Below are 14,669 nucleotides of genomic sequence, written 5' to 3'. Positions count from 1 at the left end.
TCTTGTTCGGTTTGCATTTGAAAGTTGTGTGAAATATTGCTAAATATCATGCCACTGTGGTAAAGAGAAATCTATATTACATAGTTCTGGTTCTGTCAACAACACTTAGTTTTGATAAAAAGAAAGAACAGGAATAGTAAATACCTTGATGTGTATTCGTGATGTGTATTCCACATAGAATGAATTATATATGGAATATACATAGATATATTTGGAACATACCAGAGCCATTACCATATATGTGGTTCACTGTATGTATGTCACTATTTTAAAGGAGTTGAATGACAAATAACACATTCCTGAAATAATAATTCTCCCAGATGGCTAGACATTTTTTATCATTATTTTTTATTTCAATTGAAACTTTAGGTAGAACCTCCGCCTTTTATACATTATGGTGTAGAGCACCATATGCAGCACACACAGCCCCAGGTCACCCAGCTCTGCCTCAGTCTCTGTATTCAGTCTCGTCGCTGCTCCATGTGTAGCTCTCCTCTGTGATCAGTGTACATCCATTCTCCATGCTGCCATACCCATTCACCTGCTTCAGGCTGAACCCCGCACCTACACCTAGTGCTCCAACCTCCTGCTCACTCGTGGAGGCAAACATCTGGCTGATCTCCATGAATGTTTTGTTCTTAGTCTCCGGGATGATGAAGTAGACGTAGACTGCCACACCTATGCAGACTCCGAAGAAGACCAGGTAACAGAATGCTCCTGCTGACATCTGGGAAGAGGAAGTAACAGAACAGATTTGCAGACATCTGCTAAGGTGATAACTTTGAGAAAAAAAAATTACTGTGGAGGCATCTAGCAGTATGAACAAGCATATAACCTACGTTTGAATACAATCTTTAAAAATGGACTCTTGATGCAACAACCCCAACCTGTAAAGGCATTTTAAGGTTCTTCATTGTTTAGAAAATAACATGAAATAGCAGAAATACCACTAAATAAACTCTAGAATTCATAGTACGTAAAACAGTGGTAAAGACCTTCATACGCCCAAGATACTTGTCATTTCACTTTTGAAAACTATAATACGCTCTGCTTTTCATTCATTTTTTTTTACATCATGTGCAAAAATACAATTACAACACCAAGAGTTTCTCTTGGGTATAAGATAGATAGAAGCTAATCAATCAGTCATTTGGTGCTAAAACGTGCCAAGTTAAGTAATGACGGCCAGTAAGCATATAATCTTTGGACAATCTGGTGAACTGGGTTTCTACACTTTTACACACAGTGGTCTTCTGCACTTGTATAACAGACCGACAGACAGAAAGTCACTTGTAAAAGCAAAATAATGAAAAAATGCACTTTTCTTTCTGTCTCAGACAGAAGCCATTTCCCAGTCCTGTCGAGACCTGACGTTTGTGAACACGTGCTCTGTTTATGCATTCAATATAAAATAACATATGTACTTAGGAATGAAACGTTTTGCAGGTGTCTTATCTCAGACAAGACCTCATATATCAAAAATGAGAAACAGCATTTATCAGAATGAAAAACACACCTGTACTGATGTTCAGACATTTTAAAAGTATTTATCAAAGTGAAAAACGCCCATGCTCTGACAGATTGAAGGCCCGCTGTCAAGCCGCCGAACAGAGAGAGGAGCGCACCTGCAAGAATGGGAAGAGGAAGCCCACTGTGAAGTTGGACAACCAGTTGAGTGCACCACCTACGATGTAAGCGGCAGGGCGGTGAGACTGCGTGAACAGCTCGCCCGTCACGAGGAAGGGAACACCAGCTGTGCAGAGAGCCCAGAAAAGGCAAAGCTGTTACCACCAGCTACTGCACGGCTTCCACTAGGGGGCGACGTTTCTTAGTTTGGGATGCATGACATTTCGAATGTAGGACAAGTGTTCACAGTCTCTGAAGAGGCGGAACTGCTCTGGATGCTCTTGCTTGTCTGTGAGGTTATAGGCATAACATGCTGGAACTGCAACATACTCACATGAGGATCGGCTCTTTTTAACAAATGCAAGTACAAATGTTCATATTGGTAGATTATGGAGCGTAATTAGAAAAATGTGAAAATCTGGCAACTCTATGATTGGGATATAAGTCATGGGACGATTACTGGAGAAACACGAGTTTTAAAGCTATCAAAGAGTCCAACAATCTAACTTGTATTGAAGGGCCAGACAACTGACCCTGACAATGAAGGAGAGAAAAACAGAGGGATGGAAGGAGAGAGCGAGAGAAAGTGAAGGAAAGGGAAACAGAGAGAGAGGGAACAGGCAGAGGCCAACAAAACGGGTCTTGTGGGAGACCTCACCAGGCCCAATGCAGAATCCAGCTATGATGCCTACCACACATGCCACACTGATGTAGTGCATGAATGGCACACGAGCCTGGCATGGGGGAAACAAATACACAAATAAACGTGCGGTCACAATGAACCAACCGACCAACCAACAAACAAACACCTATAAACACTCAAACACTCAAATAAACATTAATAAGTATCTACCTGTAATATGAGGGAGAAAGTGATGCCTGAACAGCATATTCCCATAAAGCCGAAGCCACCAATCAGCAGAGGCTTTCGACCTATTCTTTCAATAGTGAAACACTGTGGAGAAGAGAAGAGAACTGAACAGTCCTTAGAACTGGGTCTGCATACTGAAAAAATCACAAACTGTAACTCAGTTTAATCTCACCTACACAGTACAATTAATCTGGCCAGCAGGTTGTGCTGTAGTACGGTGTACTGTGCTATGTACTATGACATGCACAATAATACATACTGTGATATGTACTATGACCTGCATAATAATATGAACTACGGTGTGTACTATGATGTGTACTATGATATACGCAATGATGTGTACTACATGTATTATGGTATGTACTATAGCATGCACAACAATACATACTATACGAACTATGATATGTACTGTGGTGTGCACAGTAATATGTACTACATGTACTATGATATGTACTATGATATGCGCGATGATACACCTATGATATGTACTGTGGTATGTACTATGATATGCGCGATGATACAGCTATGATATGTACTATGGTATGTGTTAGGTTATGTACTATGATATACACAGTGGTACATACTATAATACACACAATGATATGTGCTATGTGTACTATGACATGTACTATGGTATGTGCTAATATATGTGCAATGATATATATCATATGTACTATGATATGCACTATGGTATATACTATACTATGATATGTACTACGTGTACTATGATATGTACAATTATATGTACTGTATGCACTATGGTGTGTACTGTACGTACGATTTGTACTATGATATATATGCTGTGTGTACTAGGACATGCACTGCGTGTACTAGCATATGTACTATGATATGAGCCCGTGAATGGAGCTAGTGCTCTTACCCCAACAAGACCAGCAATGACTTCAATGGCACCCGTGCCTACTGTTGTGTACTGAACCTGAGAAGCATGGATCCCAGCATTCTCAAAGATGGAGTTTGTATAGAACCAGATCTGGAGACAAACACCATCATATCTATTTTAATCTTATGCCTTACATATCTTAAGTACAAAAAAGCTGCACTTACAATTTGAAGTACTTATAATAAAAGTAAAGTAAAAAATCACAGACACACCCACATCTGTACCACACACTCACCGCATCGATGCCAGACAGCTGCATGCCCATGTTGACCACAGCTACGGAGAGAACCTGCCACCTCACAGTTCGGTCTCGGAGCAGCTCGCAGACGGAGACGGTCTGCACGGAGGAGTGGAAATGCTGTTCTTCTTGCATCTCCTCCACCTCCTCCTGGTTATTAGCCTTTCCACGGTACGTCTTCAGGGCTAGCAACAAGACCAACAGACATTCCAAATTCCTTTCACAGCATTTAACAGATGCTCTTATCCAGAGTGACTTACAAAAGTGCTTTGTCATTTACTCATAGAATACATCCTAGCTAGTACAGCAGGTTAGTCAAGATACCACTGAACTAGAATACTGTAGAAATACAGGGAACATTGCTGATGCCTAGAAGTGCCAGATACGTAAGGTCTAGCTCAGACAACAATCAGTGCAATAAACAATAAGTAATAAACAATACCCTACAATAAGTACTAGTTTCAGTTAGTCAATATAGGAGCAGGGTCAGTGATCATTTAAATATTCCATGAATAGACAGCAGACCAGTGCCATGTGATGGTATGTACAACAGATAATTCATTGAAACCATGCTAATGCAGCTACCAGTAAAGTTAACATGGTGTCAGTAGCATTCGTTAAACTCAACCTTGAACACTATAAGTTTGTGATCGTAGCCTTAATCTCCATCGTAATCATTCTCTATTTCATCATTACATAGCAGGCAATTAGAGTTGAAAATGGTGGCAAGTATGTGTCTCTGCTTGTTCCTCCAGTCAGATGCAGTCCTTGGCTGTGTTACCAGATTTTCTCAAAGTTCACTATGCTAGCTTCTGTGGGAAGGACAGGCCTATGAAATTTCAGGCTGAAATTCTTTGATGCCTGCAGGTGACGGAGAAAGACCCATTAGTTACTGGGAGGCTGGTGACATGCACTCTGTCCTGTCCAACACAATCAAGCTTGAGGCAATAAATCAAGCAGCAGCCACAGCAAAAGGCTTTTTTTTTCCAGTGTAGCCCTCTGAAATACATTGTGTGGACTGAGGGATGACAGAAAGTTCAACTACATTTACGGCATTTAGCTGATGCTTTTATCCAAAGCGACTTACAATCCTGACAGAACACAACTTGAGCAATTGAGGGTTAAGGGCCTTGCTCAGGGACCCAACAGTGGCAACCTGGCTGTGGTGGGGCTTGAACTGGCAACCTTCGGATTATCAGTCAAGTACCTTAACCACTGAGCTAAATGTGAAAATGTACACAACATAAATTCATTACATTTGTTGCGGGCAGAGAACCAATTACCTGCGACAGTGGCATGAATGTTATGTTTCTCAATCAACAAGTAACGAGGACTCTCTGGAAACCATGGCAGCAGCATGAGCTGAATGAAGGCTGGCACCGCAGTTAGTGATAGGAACAGAGGCCAGTGCTGTTCCTGTGGAGACATGGCATGACATCAGCCCTTCACAGGTCACAGGCTGCATGTTGTTATCCAGGACCAACGTTTTTCATAAGAGATAGGACATGACATCATAAACCCTTAACAGGACACCAGCATGTTTGGTAAGACTAATTAAATACTGACTAACAAAACACCCAAAGGAATCAAGCATGGCTTTCACAATCTTCCTTTCTTGCAGCTATGCAACTATCTTACGACTGAGCTTTGGTCAAGAGATGAGAAAGGGTCTCTCTCCACCTCGCCCAGGATCTCCTGGAGTCCCAGAATCTGAGCAAAGAAGACACCAATGCAGATGAAGATGCTAGGTACGAGGCCCAGGAAGCCACGGAGATTCTTTGGGGCGATCTCTCCCAAGTACATGGGCACCACACTTAGTGCAATCCCTACACCAGCAGAAAAGAAGGGAAAAGCACCTTAAGCAATGATGACGTTCCCATTGTAAATCAGAAGGGCAACCAAAAAGAGCTGAACTTAACAAGAGGATGAGACAACGACCGAGATATTCAAAGCCACTAGTATACCCGAGTGCACTCCTGTGAGAAAGCGGCCCACGATGATCATCTCAGGAACACCAAACGCTCTGCTGAAGCCCATCAGTCCACTCCCTGCAAACACCAGAGCTGTGCTCTTAACCAGAGTCCCTTTCCTGCACACAAACATGGAGGGGAATGGCAAGTTGAAAGTCTTATGCAATTCATCTAGAATTCGCAAATCACAATCCTTCTGAACACTGCTGAGAACTATTCCACTTCTCCAACAGCTTATTCCACGCTTTCATCTACAGGGAGTTCCTAGAATCTGAGAGTCCTCAGATCACACGCATCAGGCAAATTTGGATGAAACATTATCCTGCTGTATCAAGGTTTCATATAGTCTGTTGCCATCTTTTTGCTGTACCTCCCGAATTTGGTGACCAGCATCCGCACGGTAAAGGAGCCCACCAGTCCCCCAAGGGCGAAGATGGACACGGTTACGGAGTAGAGCACCGTGAGGCCCTCTGTGCTCATGGACGTCCCATAGCGCTCCACTGTTGTGAGGTTAAAAAACTCCTTTATGTACTGGGAAGGGGAAAGAAGCAAAAAGAACACATACAGATGAACAGATGCTGTTAACAGACAGATGAACAGATGCTGTTAACAGACAGATGAACAGATGCTGTTAACAGACAGATGAACAGATGCTGTTAACAGACAGATGAACAGATGCTGTTAACAGACAGATGAACAGATGCTGTTAACAGACAGATGAACAGATGCTGTTAACAGACAGATGAACAGATGCTGTTAACAGACAGATGAACAGATGCTGTTAATAGACAGATGAACAGATGCTGTTAACAGAATGAGTAGGTCCTGTAAATACTAAAAGAAGGCCTAGAAATAATACCAGTGCTACAGAAGACTTGGAATACTACAAACAAAATGTGGTTTTAACAGTTCTGACAATACCATTATAAAAACAAACAAATGTTTTATAACAAGTGGAAAATATGACACAAACACAAAGAGGCATCTCCACAAAGTTTGTCCGGGATCCACTTACTAGATTTTATTACACATTATCCCAACTTCATGTCATTATTTACTTTTTAAACCACTACAGAAATGTCTTCATGAGACAAAAGTTCATTACTCAGCTCAGCTCAGCCTCTAGAGACCAAAGATGCAATCTTAATGCAGTTATGATCTGTCTTGTGATTAAAGGTCATTGTGGGAATTAGAAGGTCATGAAGAACCCACAAGACTCATTACACAAAAAATGGCAGCAAATCAAATCAATCAGTCATCTACTGGCAATACCTGCATTATAGCTATGTAATGATGGCCGGTAAGCATCTAATCTTTGGGTAAACTGGTGAGCTGGGTTTGTACACTTTTATACATAGAGTGGTCTTCTGCACATGTATCACAACCAGAAAGACAGAAAGACACTTGTAAAAGCAAAATAAATAAATACATTAATTAATTATTTTTTTAAAATGCACTTTTCTTTCAGTGACAGCCTAAACAGAAGCCTCTATCTAATGCCTGGATGTTAGCTTCATCAATCAGAAAAAAAGAGCCAACTTCGAATAAGTTATAAGTAACTGCAAAAAAGCACTCGCAAGGGCAGGGGGTCATCTCACTACCAGGCACACCCGCTCTTGGTTTGCCTCTTGCTTTCTCTCGTCACATATCTCTCTCATATTGTATCTCTCCTTGCAATTTTAAAGTCACAAATGTGATGTGACTCATCATTTTACCGCAGTTTGTTATTCTCAAATGGTAATAGTAAGTTCGCTTTCTCTCTCATCAGCAGATTTTTTGGGTTTTTTTGGAATCAAACATATGGCTTGCTACCAAAAGGATCGGGCCATATCCCATTACTGTTCATCGGGACGACCCTTGCTGGGTAGTTATTGATGTTCCTGGCTAGATTAAGTTACAGAGTACATGGAAAATGCCCGCAACAAGAATACCCATAACTGTCATTCCCAATACCACATCAACATGAACATGACAGCTAAAGGGATTTGTAGAAAACTATTTAAAAAATACTTTAATATAGGTGCAACAGAGATGCAATTGAATTACAATACTACACCATACCAGTAAATGCAAAAAAAAACAACCCAAAAAACAGTGTTTTTTAAAAATCAGAGAATAACTATGCAACTTCACTTTTATAGTGTCAGACACTCCTCCCAAAATGGGAATACAAAGACATACATTTACTGAGGGCACCAGTTCTTCGTGGGTTACTTGTCACTCACCTGAGCAGGATGATTGACTACCGCCAAGTTATAGCCATATAGCATTGAGCTGCCAACCGAGGAAAGAAGCGCTACAGCTAGTAGAGATGAAGTTAAACGCTGTGGGGATATGAAAGACAGTCACCAGCTGGCTATATAAAAGCAATGTAGATCACTCACTAGATAACACAGCCAACATACATTGAGGTCATCTTAATACTAAAACATGTTTAGGACATGCTTACATCGATTCCACTGAAATTGACCAAGTAGTTGTGTAGTACTAAACAATGAGAGTCCTTCAGCCAGACACAAACTGCTAAACCGAGCCATGCAGGCATATGTAGTATTTCAGCTCTAATGTTTGATCACTGACTAACAGTTTTAGCCTTTTGGTGTTCTGCAAAGGTAGCTAAATACGCTACAGTAGGAGTGCCCATCCCTGGTCCTGGAGAACCAAAGTCAGATGCAGGTTTGTTGTTTTAATACCCTTGTGCTACAGCCTTGGTCATGTGGTCCTATGCAAGTAAATAAATAAAATCCAGGCAGAAACCTTAAACATGTATCCACCAATCCTCCATCATAGTTGTTAGCAAGAATGTTCGACTCTTTGAGGGACATGGACTTAAATGTCATGAAATGAGCATTAGAGATGAGTTAATCCATGTCTTAGTTCCATGTCCTTTGCATTCACAGGCAATAATGAGAGTGGCTTGTACATTTGAATGATCTTTCCAGCGCAAAACTGAAGGGCTGAAGCTGTTTGTCGGTGGCTTCTGTTCATGTGTGCTGAACAGTAATATAGTGTTATTTAGTTGATGCTTTTGTTCTAGTTGACTTATAGACACAGTCACAGTCTCTATGTAGTTACTTGGAGAGTTAAACTCTGCTTAAGAGCACAATGGTGTCAGTAGTGTCAGCTGAGTCCTAACCCATGATCCCTTGGCTTATTGCCAAATCCTCTTGACTGCTGGGCATCCAGCACCTCAGTAGTACCATAAATAGTATTACATTCTCTCCACAGATTTCCTATTATCTTTAAGAATTAATGTAAGTTATGATTAATTACGGGGGAAATTTGATTACTTTTATTATCCAAACATGCCTGTCCTGTTGTCCGATCAGTTCATTCAGGAAAGAAGCTATTGGGAACGTCACGCAGGCGAGTGAAGTACAGGACGGAGTATGACACTGCTGAGTGCATGTGATATATTTTGCAGACTGTATGCTAAATCTGATGGATTAGTCTCTGGATATAATCCATAGAGCTGTGCATATAATCTGACCACAATCCATATATCTTTGCACATGACAATATAAGCAAGAATGTGGAATGTAGCAGAGTGTGGAGCGAGTTTGCAGTTAGTGTCTCAGGGTCGGGCCACTCTAGAACCCCTCCCAGAGACCGTCAGCATCACTGGCTCGTCCATCAGATGGTGAAAGGGTGCAAAAGGAGAATGTGAAGTGAAAGCGGCAGCAGGTGCATCACCAGTGCCAGATTATATATTTTTGCATCAATGCAATGTGTGCTTACACTGCAGATGCAATATTATTTGGTTTTATGGTTTTTATGGTTTATTCAAATCCATAAACCATTAAAACTGTATTGGCACAACTAAAAAGTCCAAATATCATTTGAGATCACATCAACATCATTTCCATAGTAGTCTTGGATGGTCTTGGACATGAGTTGTGCGGCTCTGGCCGAAGCTTACGAGAATCAAACTGCTTAACAAACTAACACTCAACAGAGGGGCAATACATGAAAACAGGCCTTGTTAAATTCTCATGGACTATTATGAAAGATTATGAGATTCTAGGGAAAGATTATCTTACACTGATTTTGTGAACATGGTACTAATACATTTGAACTCTCCTTATATGATAGAATGCACATGCCAATATCAGTAGAGAGGTTTCCAGTCCAGGTCTAATGTGCAATATTCCAACAGTTAAATATTTTATTATTAATAAAATATTACAGATTCACACAAAGTAATTTAAAGACATCTGTAGTATAAATAGACATAATCGACATCAGCATTTATAAATAATTTATTTATGTGTATGCACAGCATTAATGTAATGTCATGGGTGTTATAACATTACCAAATAATACGTATACATAGTGCCTTTCTAATAACTTTTAACATACATACAACAGAAGTTCACAAATGGCTGATATATTATCTGATTTAATCTAAAAATGAAAGTAATGCCAGCACAGACTAAATTACCTATAATTGTTTCAGTCACTATGTTTCTCTAAGACAGGTTATCTGATAATTGTCCAGCAACATAAAGCCATTCACTAAGAGCCAAATAATGTAATAGAATTAATACCGTACATTCCTCTTGTGTAATGACTGTACTAGTGAGCATTACTGTACTAATGAGTAATACTTTACATTTCTCTTGTGTAATGACTGTACTAATGAGCCAGGTTGAGATTTATCTGTAATATTTAACCTAAGCGAAACTAAAAATTAGTATGTGTACATGGTGCAAATGCAAAAATCTATCTATCTATCTATCTATCTATCTATCTATCTATCTATCTATCTATCTATCTATCTATCTATCTATCTATCTATCTATCTATCTATGTTTAATATATTTATTTATGATCTACAGTTTAGACTATTTTATAGGCTGAAATTTGAAATAATTTCAAACCGCTCAACTTACCCCTTTACTTTTTCCATCGTCTATTAAAATTTCCTCCGCCATTTAGGAAAGCAAAAATAAACGCTCTTCAGACTACAGGGCGAGTTTACTCTTAAACCTCTTAATACCCCTGGCGTTCTGCTCGCCGTTTACCCAGAGGGTCTACCACACGCGTCCACACACACCCTACTTTTGCCGCTCCTCCGACCCATGCTAGTTGCATTCACGTTTAAACTATCCCCGTGATTGTTTAGTCGTCTTTTTGTTGAAGCGATCCTGCAAAGTAGTGGTTGCCGAAAAAATAAAATAAAATCTGCGAACCAAGTAATAATATGTGACGCTAGCACTGTTTACATGTGTTGTGATGCTGTATATTAAATTAACTTGTTCTACTGTGAACTCCGTGTCCATGTGCTTATATGAACCTGTCTGTAACATTTCAAACTACTGCAATTTGTGATTCAGGTAGCCTGAAGTGGCTAAAACAATTAATGTACTTGAGCTGTGCTAACAGATTTGAATTCTTTATGTTTAGTTAGCGGATAAATAAGATGCACTGTGTGTGCTCTGTCATTCTGGAAATGTTTTCACACCTTGTAAAAATCTAATTAATACATGAACACGAAATGCCATTCTTATGCTGTACCAAGCACGGGTACGGCTATTCAAGTACCTCAACCTGTGCAAGCTTTTGGCTTTTCTGTTGGTTCTAATCCATTTCTTCTTCAGCCACTCCACGTTTTTCGCTCTGCCATCTTCCAGCACATCTGTGCTAGGTAATGAGTGTTCTAAATTGCTTGGGAGGATGGTGAAAAAATATAGACTGTCTGGGGCTTCCTAAGGACTGGGTGGCAAATGGTTAATTAAATCAGAATCTATATATTGCAGCTAAATCCAGTGCATCTTCATGACACTGGACTCTAAAAAGTATGTTTGTTAACGGACCTGATGCATTTAATTTTAACTGTGTAGTCTTCCACTGTGTCAGCAATTACACCTCACAAGAAGTTCTCACACCCTTAAACCACTGGTTGGTTAAATACTACGACCTCTACACACGTTCTGGTAATACTTTATTAATCGTTAAACTGACTTTTAACAAGGATAAAGGGCATTTGTTTACTAAATGACCTCAAATACTTACAATTAAACATATTTAGAACAATTTATAAGAGTTTAGGTCCTGTATGAACCCATAAGAATGAAGTCTTCCCACAACAATAAACTTCTCTCTCTCTCTCTCTCTCTCTCTCTCTCTCTCTCTCTCTCTCTCCTCTGTCTTCTCATTTTAACCAGCCTATCTGCCTTGTGACTAACCGTAAGCAACATGAGAATACTGTTCTGCCTTAAGAATGCCCACAGCACTGTAACGTCACTCTGCTGTAATGTGCATTTTTTCGTGCAACAGTAAAGACATTTAGTCTATATTAGATTGAAAATTCCCATTTAGCTTTTTTGATTTGGAGTTCATCTGTACTCCATGTAGTGACGAGCTAATGCATCTTAGCAGAATTTTAAACCTTTTTAAAAGGTGAAATTTAAAGATTTTTGGGCTTTTCCTGTAAAACTTACTGTTTGTTCTGATCATGAACACTGATCATAAAAACTGATCCTTAAGACACAGTCACTGAAACCATTTACTCGGGTACCAAATCTGGTAACTAGATCTGTAGAACTGCAAGCACATTTTCAGCCTATCACTCAGTTTACAATTAGAAAATGCATATTCCAAAACACAGCACACAGTTCAGTAGCTACATTACAATTACCAAACTGAAATCACCTTTGTTTAGTTTGGAAAACACTGCCATTCAAAATGACACTCTCAATGCCCAATTACCTACACCCAGTCCTCAAGTATGAAAACACACCTAATTTCTTCACAGAGACAACGGAGCACGAGCACTATAAATAGGCAAAAGGTTTAAATACTCTCCATTCCTTAATCCTATCGAAGAGTTCTTTTCAGGAATTGGTACTGGAAGATCTATGACCTCACTGGCACATGCCCCTTCTCCAGGCGGTAGTGACGGTTTCTAGAACAGGGGTGGAAGACCCGTGCAGATGGTTTCTAGAACAGTGGGTTGAAACCTGTGCCACTTCTTCCACAGATGCCCCTCGTAAGACGCTCCCCAGCCCATCTTTTGTTACATTCAGAATAAATATTACAGAGATAGAAAAGAAGCTCTTACAATTACAACTAAGTTATAATTGTAGTAACACTTCTGGAACATTATGGACATTTTTCCAATTCGCCGGCTTGAAATATTCATAGGTCATAAACAAAGGGCTAATTCGTATGTACGCAGCAGGGAGGGAGTGATTCTTTATTCTCCATAAAAAAAACAAAAAACAAATAAGCACAGCTGTGAGCTACACACACTTGTGAAAAAGAAACAAAACCACGCACAGTAAAGGCTCATGGCGCAGCGATGAGCATGCTTGACTCGGGAGTCTTCTAAGGCACTGTATAAGTGAGCAATGCACAGCACTGGAGGAACGTCCTCATTGTCTTAAATAATGGAGATAAGAAACAAGGCATAAGTGCTTGTATTTAGTAATCAGGTGTGTGTGTGTGTGTATGTGTCACTGGGACTGCCTCTCCTGCTGGGTGCCCTGTGCACCATGACAATCCAGTTTAAATTCTAAACCCCTGTCCAGCTTTAACCTATGTGTAATGTTACAATACGTAATGTTTTTTATACTATTCCTTTAAATTCTGGTTAGCAAGAACATGTGAGTGATTTAGTGTGTGATGAACAGAATTCTAAAAAATTCACATTAATAACTACCACTTAGATTTAACACATCGATCAATCTTCTTGAAAAGAGTTTCATCAGGATTCATAGATATAACAGTAGTGTGGAACATGTTTATGAAGTGGTTTGATATTCTACTGTTGATATTCTACTAAGCTGTTTCATATCTGAGTGCCCTTCTGGGTTACAGACACACATCACATGCACAAGTGGCTTTAGGGAACTGAGAAGCCGCCAGGCATGAGAGTGGTTTTGGTGGGGGAATTAGCTCCAGCAAAAGCCTTTTCTGAGAACCATGGGAGAACTGTTCCTGAAGGAGCGATAAAGGTCTCATTCATAAGCCTTGTCTGGACCATGGCCTTGTTCCAGTTCACATCAAAAGTTCTGTGGTCCTTGCTCATGTGGACCTGCGGTACAAGTATGTCATCTAATTTACCCATCGCTCTGTTTGTTTGCTCTTGTATTCCTTCTGTCACAGTTAATCACATTCCATGGCATTTTTTAAAATAGGACACCAGAAATGGCTCCTGTTCTCTACAACTAACATGACTTTCATGTCAAAAAAGACAATCTGTTGGAAAATCAGCAAATGCATAGGATGTCATTGTGAAGAAACCAAGTAAATGCATAGTGTGATGATCACTCATAGAATCCAAGGAAGCGTCCGACTCCTGCTAACCAGTCATCATAGCAGCACACAGGAAATTGGGATTAAATCAGTCGGACTGTGACATGGATTTTTTAATTTCAATAATACTGTAGATTCTTTTTGCAACAAGTTTGGTCGTAGCATGCTGTGTACTTTATCCAATGTTCAGTTAACACACTCAGTGTTTTAATTGCTGTGAAACCTTCTGTAGGAAATTCCCAAATCAATTCACTAGGTGGCAACATTCCTCCTAGTCATCTCTGACGTTCCAGTTCTCGTTGCTTTACATTAGCAGATACACTTACCTACTTTACCTCTACAGTCACTGCTTAGTATAATCTGTACAACTATCTTGTAGGTGTATTTTATACCTGTGCAACTATCTTAGAGATGTATTGTGTGCTAGTGTCCAGCAATCTTGTAGGTGTATTACATATCTGTGCCTCTGACCACAAAACTACCGCAGACTTGATATCACCTGGAGACCATTCTCAGTACACCAGTGTGACTGTAATGGTAGTAGCATGATAGTGAGTGTTGTGTTTGTCTGAGTGTATCAAGTAACAGCAATGTCGCTGGAGTTTTAACGAGTTTTTGTTGCACCTGATGCCTGCCATGTAAAAACATCCAGCCAGGGGATTCTGCTGGAGTTTAGTTTGCTACAGTTGTGTGTGTGTGTGTGTGTGTGTGTGTGTGTGTGTGTGTGTGTGTGTGTGTGTGTGTGTGTGTGTGTGTGTGTGTGTGTGTGTGTGTGTTTGAGAAAGACTAAAAAATATCATAGCA

The 14,669-nt window shown here is 40.0% G+C and overlaps 1 protein-coding gene across 1 annotated transcript; it reads right to left on the bottom strand.

Moving 5' to 3' along the window:
* Positions 1 to 448: 448 nt before the first annotated feature.
* Positions 449 to 10,540, bottom strand: slc2a15b (solute carrier family 2 member 15b). The gene is made up of 12 exons (XM_027010450.2): positions 10,499 to 10,540; positions 7,832 to 7,930; positions 5,977 to 6,137; positions 5,601 to 5,725; positions 5,317 to 5,462; positions 4,920 to 5,052; positions 3,634 to 3,821; positions 3,378 to 3,488; positions 2,480 to 2,581; positions 2,285 to 2,360; positions 1,626 to 1,753; positions 449 to 727 (listed from the first exon to the last, which is right to left on the bottom strand). Exons 1-12 carry the CDS (start codon positions 10,538 to 10,540, stop codon positions 449 to 451), a joined length of 1,590 nt encoding a protein of 529 aa, XP_026866251.2.
* Positions 10,541 to 14,669: the final 4,129 nt, after the last annotated feature.

The sequence above is a fragment of the Electrophorus electricus genome, chromosome 16 (genome assembly GCF_013358815.1).
Source record: "Electrophorus electricus isolate fEleEle1 chromosome 16, fEleEle1.pri, whole genome shotgun sequence".
In the NCBI taxonomy this organism is placed as follows: Eukaryota; Metazoa; Chordata; class Actinopteri; order Gymnotiformes; family Gymnotidae; genus Electrophorus; species Electrophorus electricus.
This window is presented reverse-complemented; position numbering and strand designations above follow the sequence as displayed.

Coding starts and splice junctions, on each gene's coding strand:
- slc2a15b (XM_027010450.2), bottom strand. CDS start 10,540: ATGGCGGAGGAAATTTTAATAGACGATGGAAAAAGTAAAGGG. Junction 6,138..7,831: donor TAGTCAATCATCCTGCTCAG/GTGAGTGACAAG, acceptor TCCCCTTCCCAG/TACATAAAGGAGTTTTTTAA. Junction 5,053..5,316: donor TCCAGGAGATCCTGGGCGAG/GTGGAGAGAGAC, acceptor ATGTCTCCACAG/GAACAGCACTGGCCTCTGTT.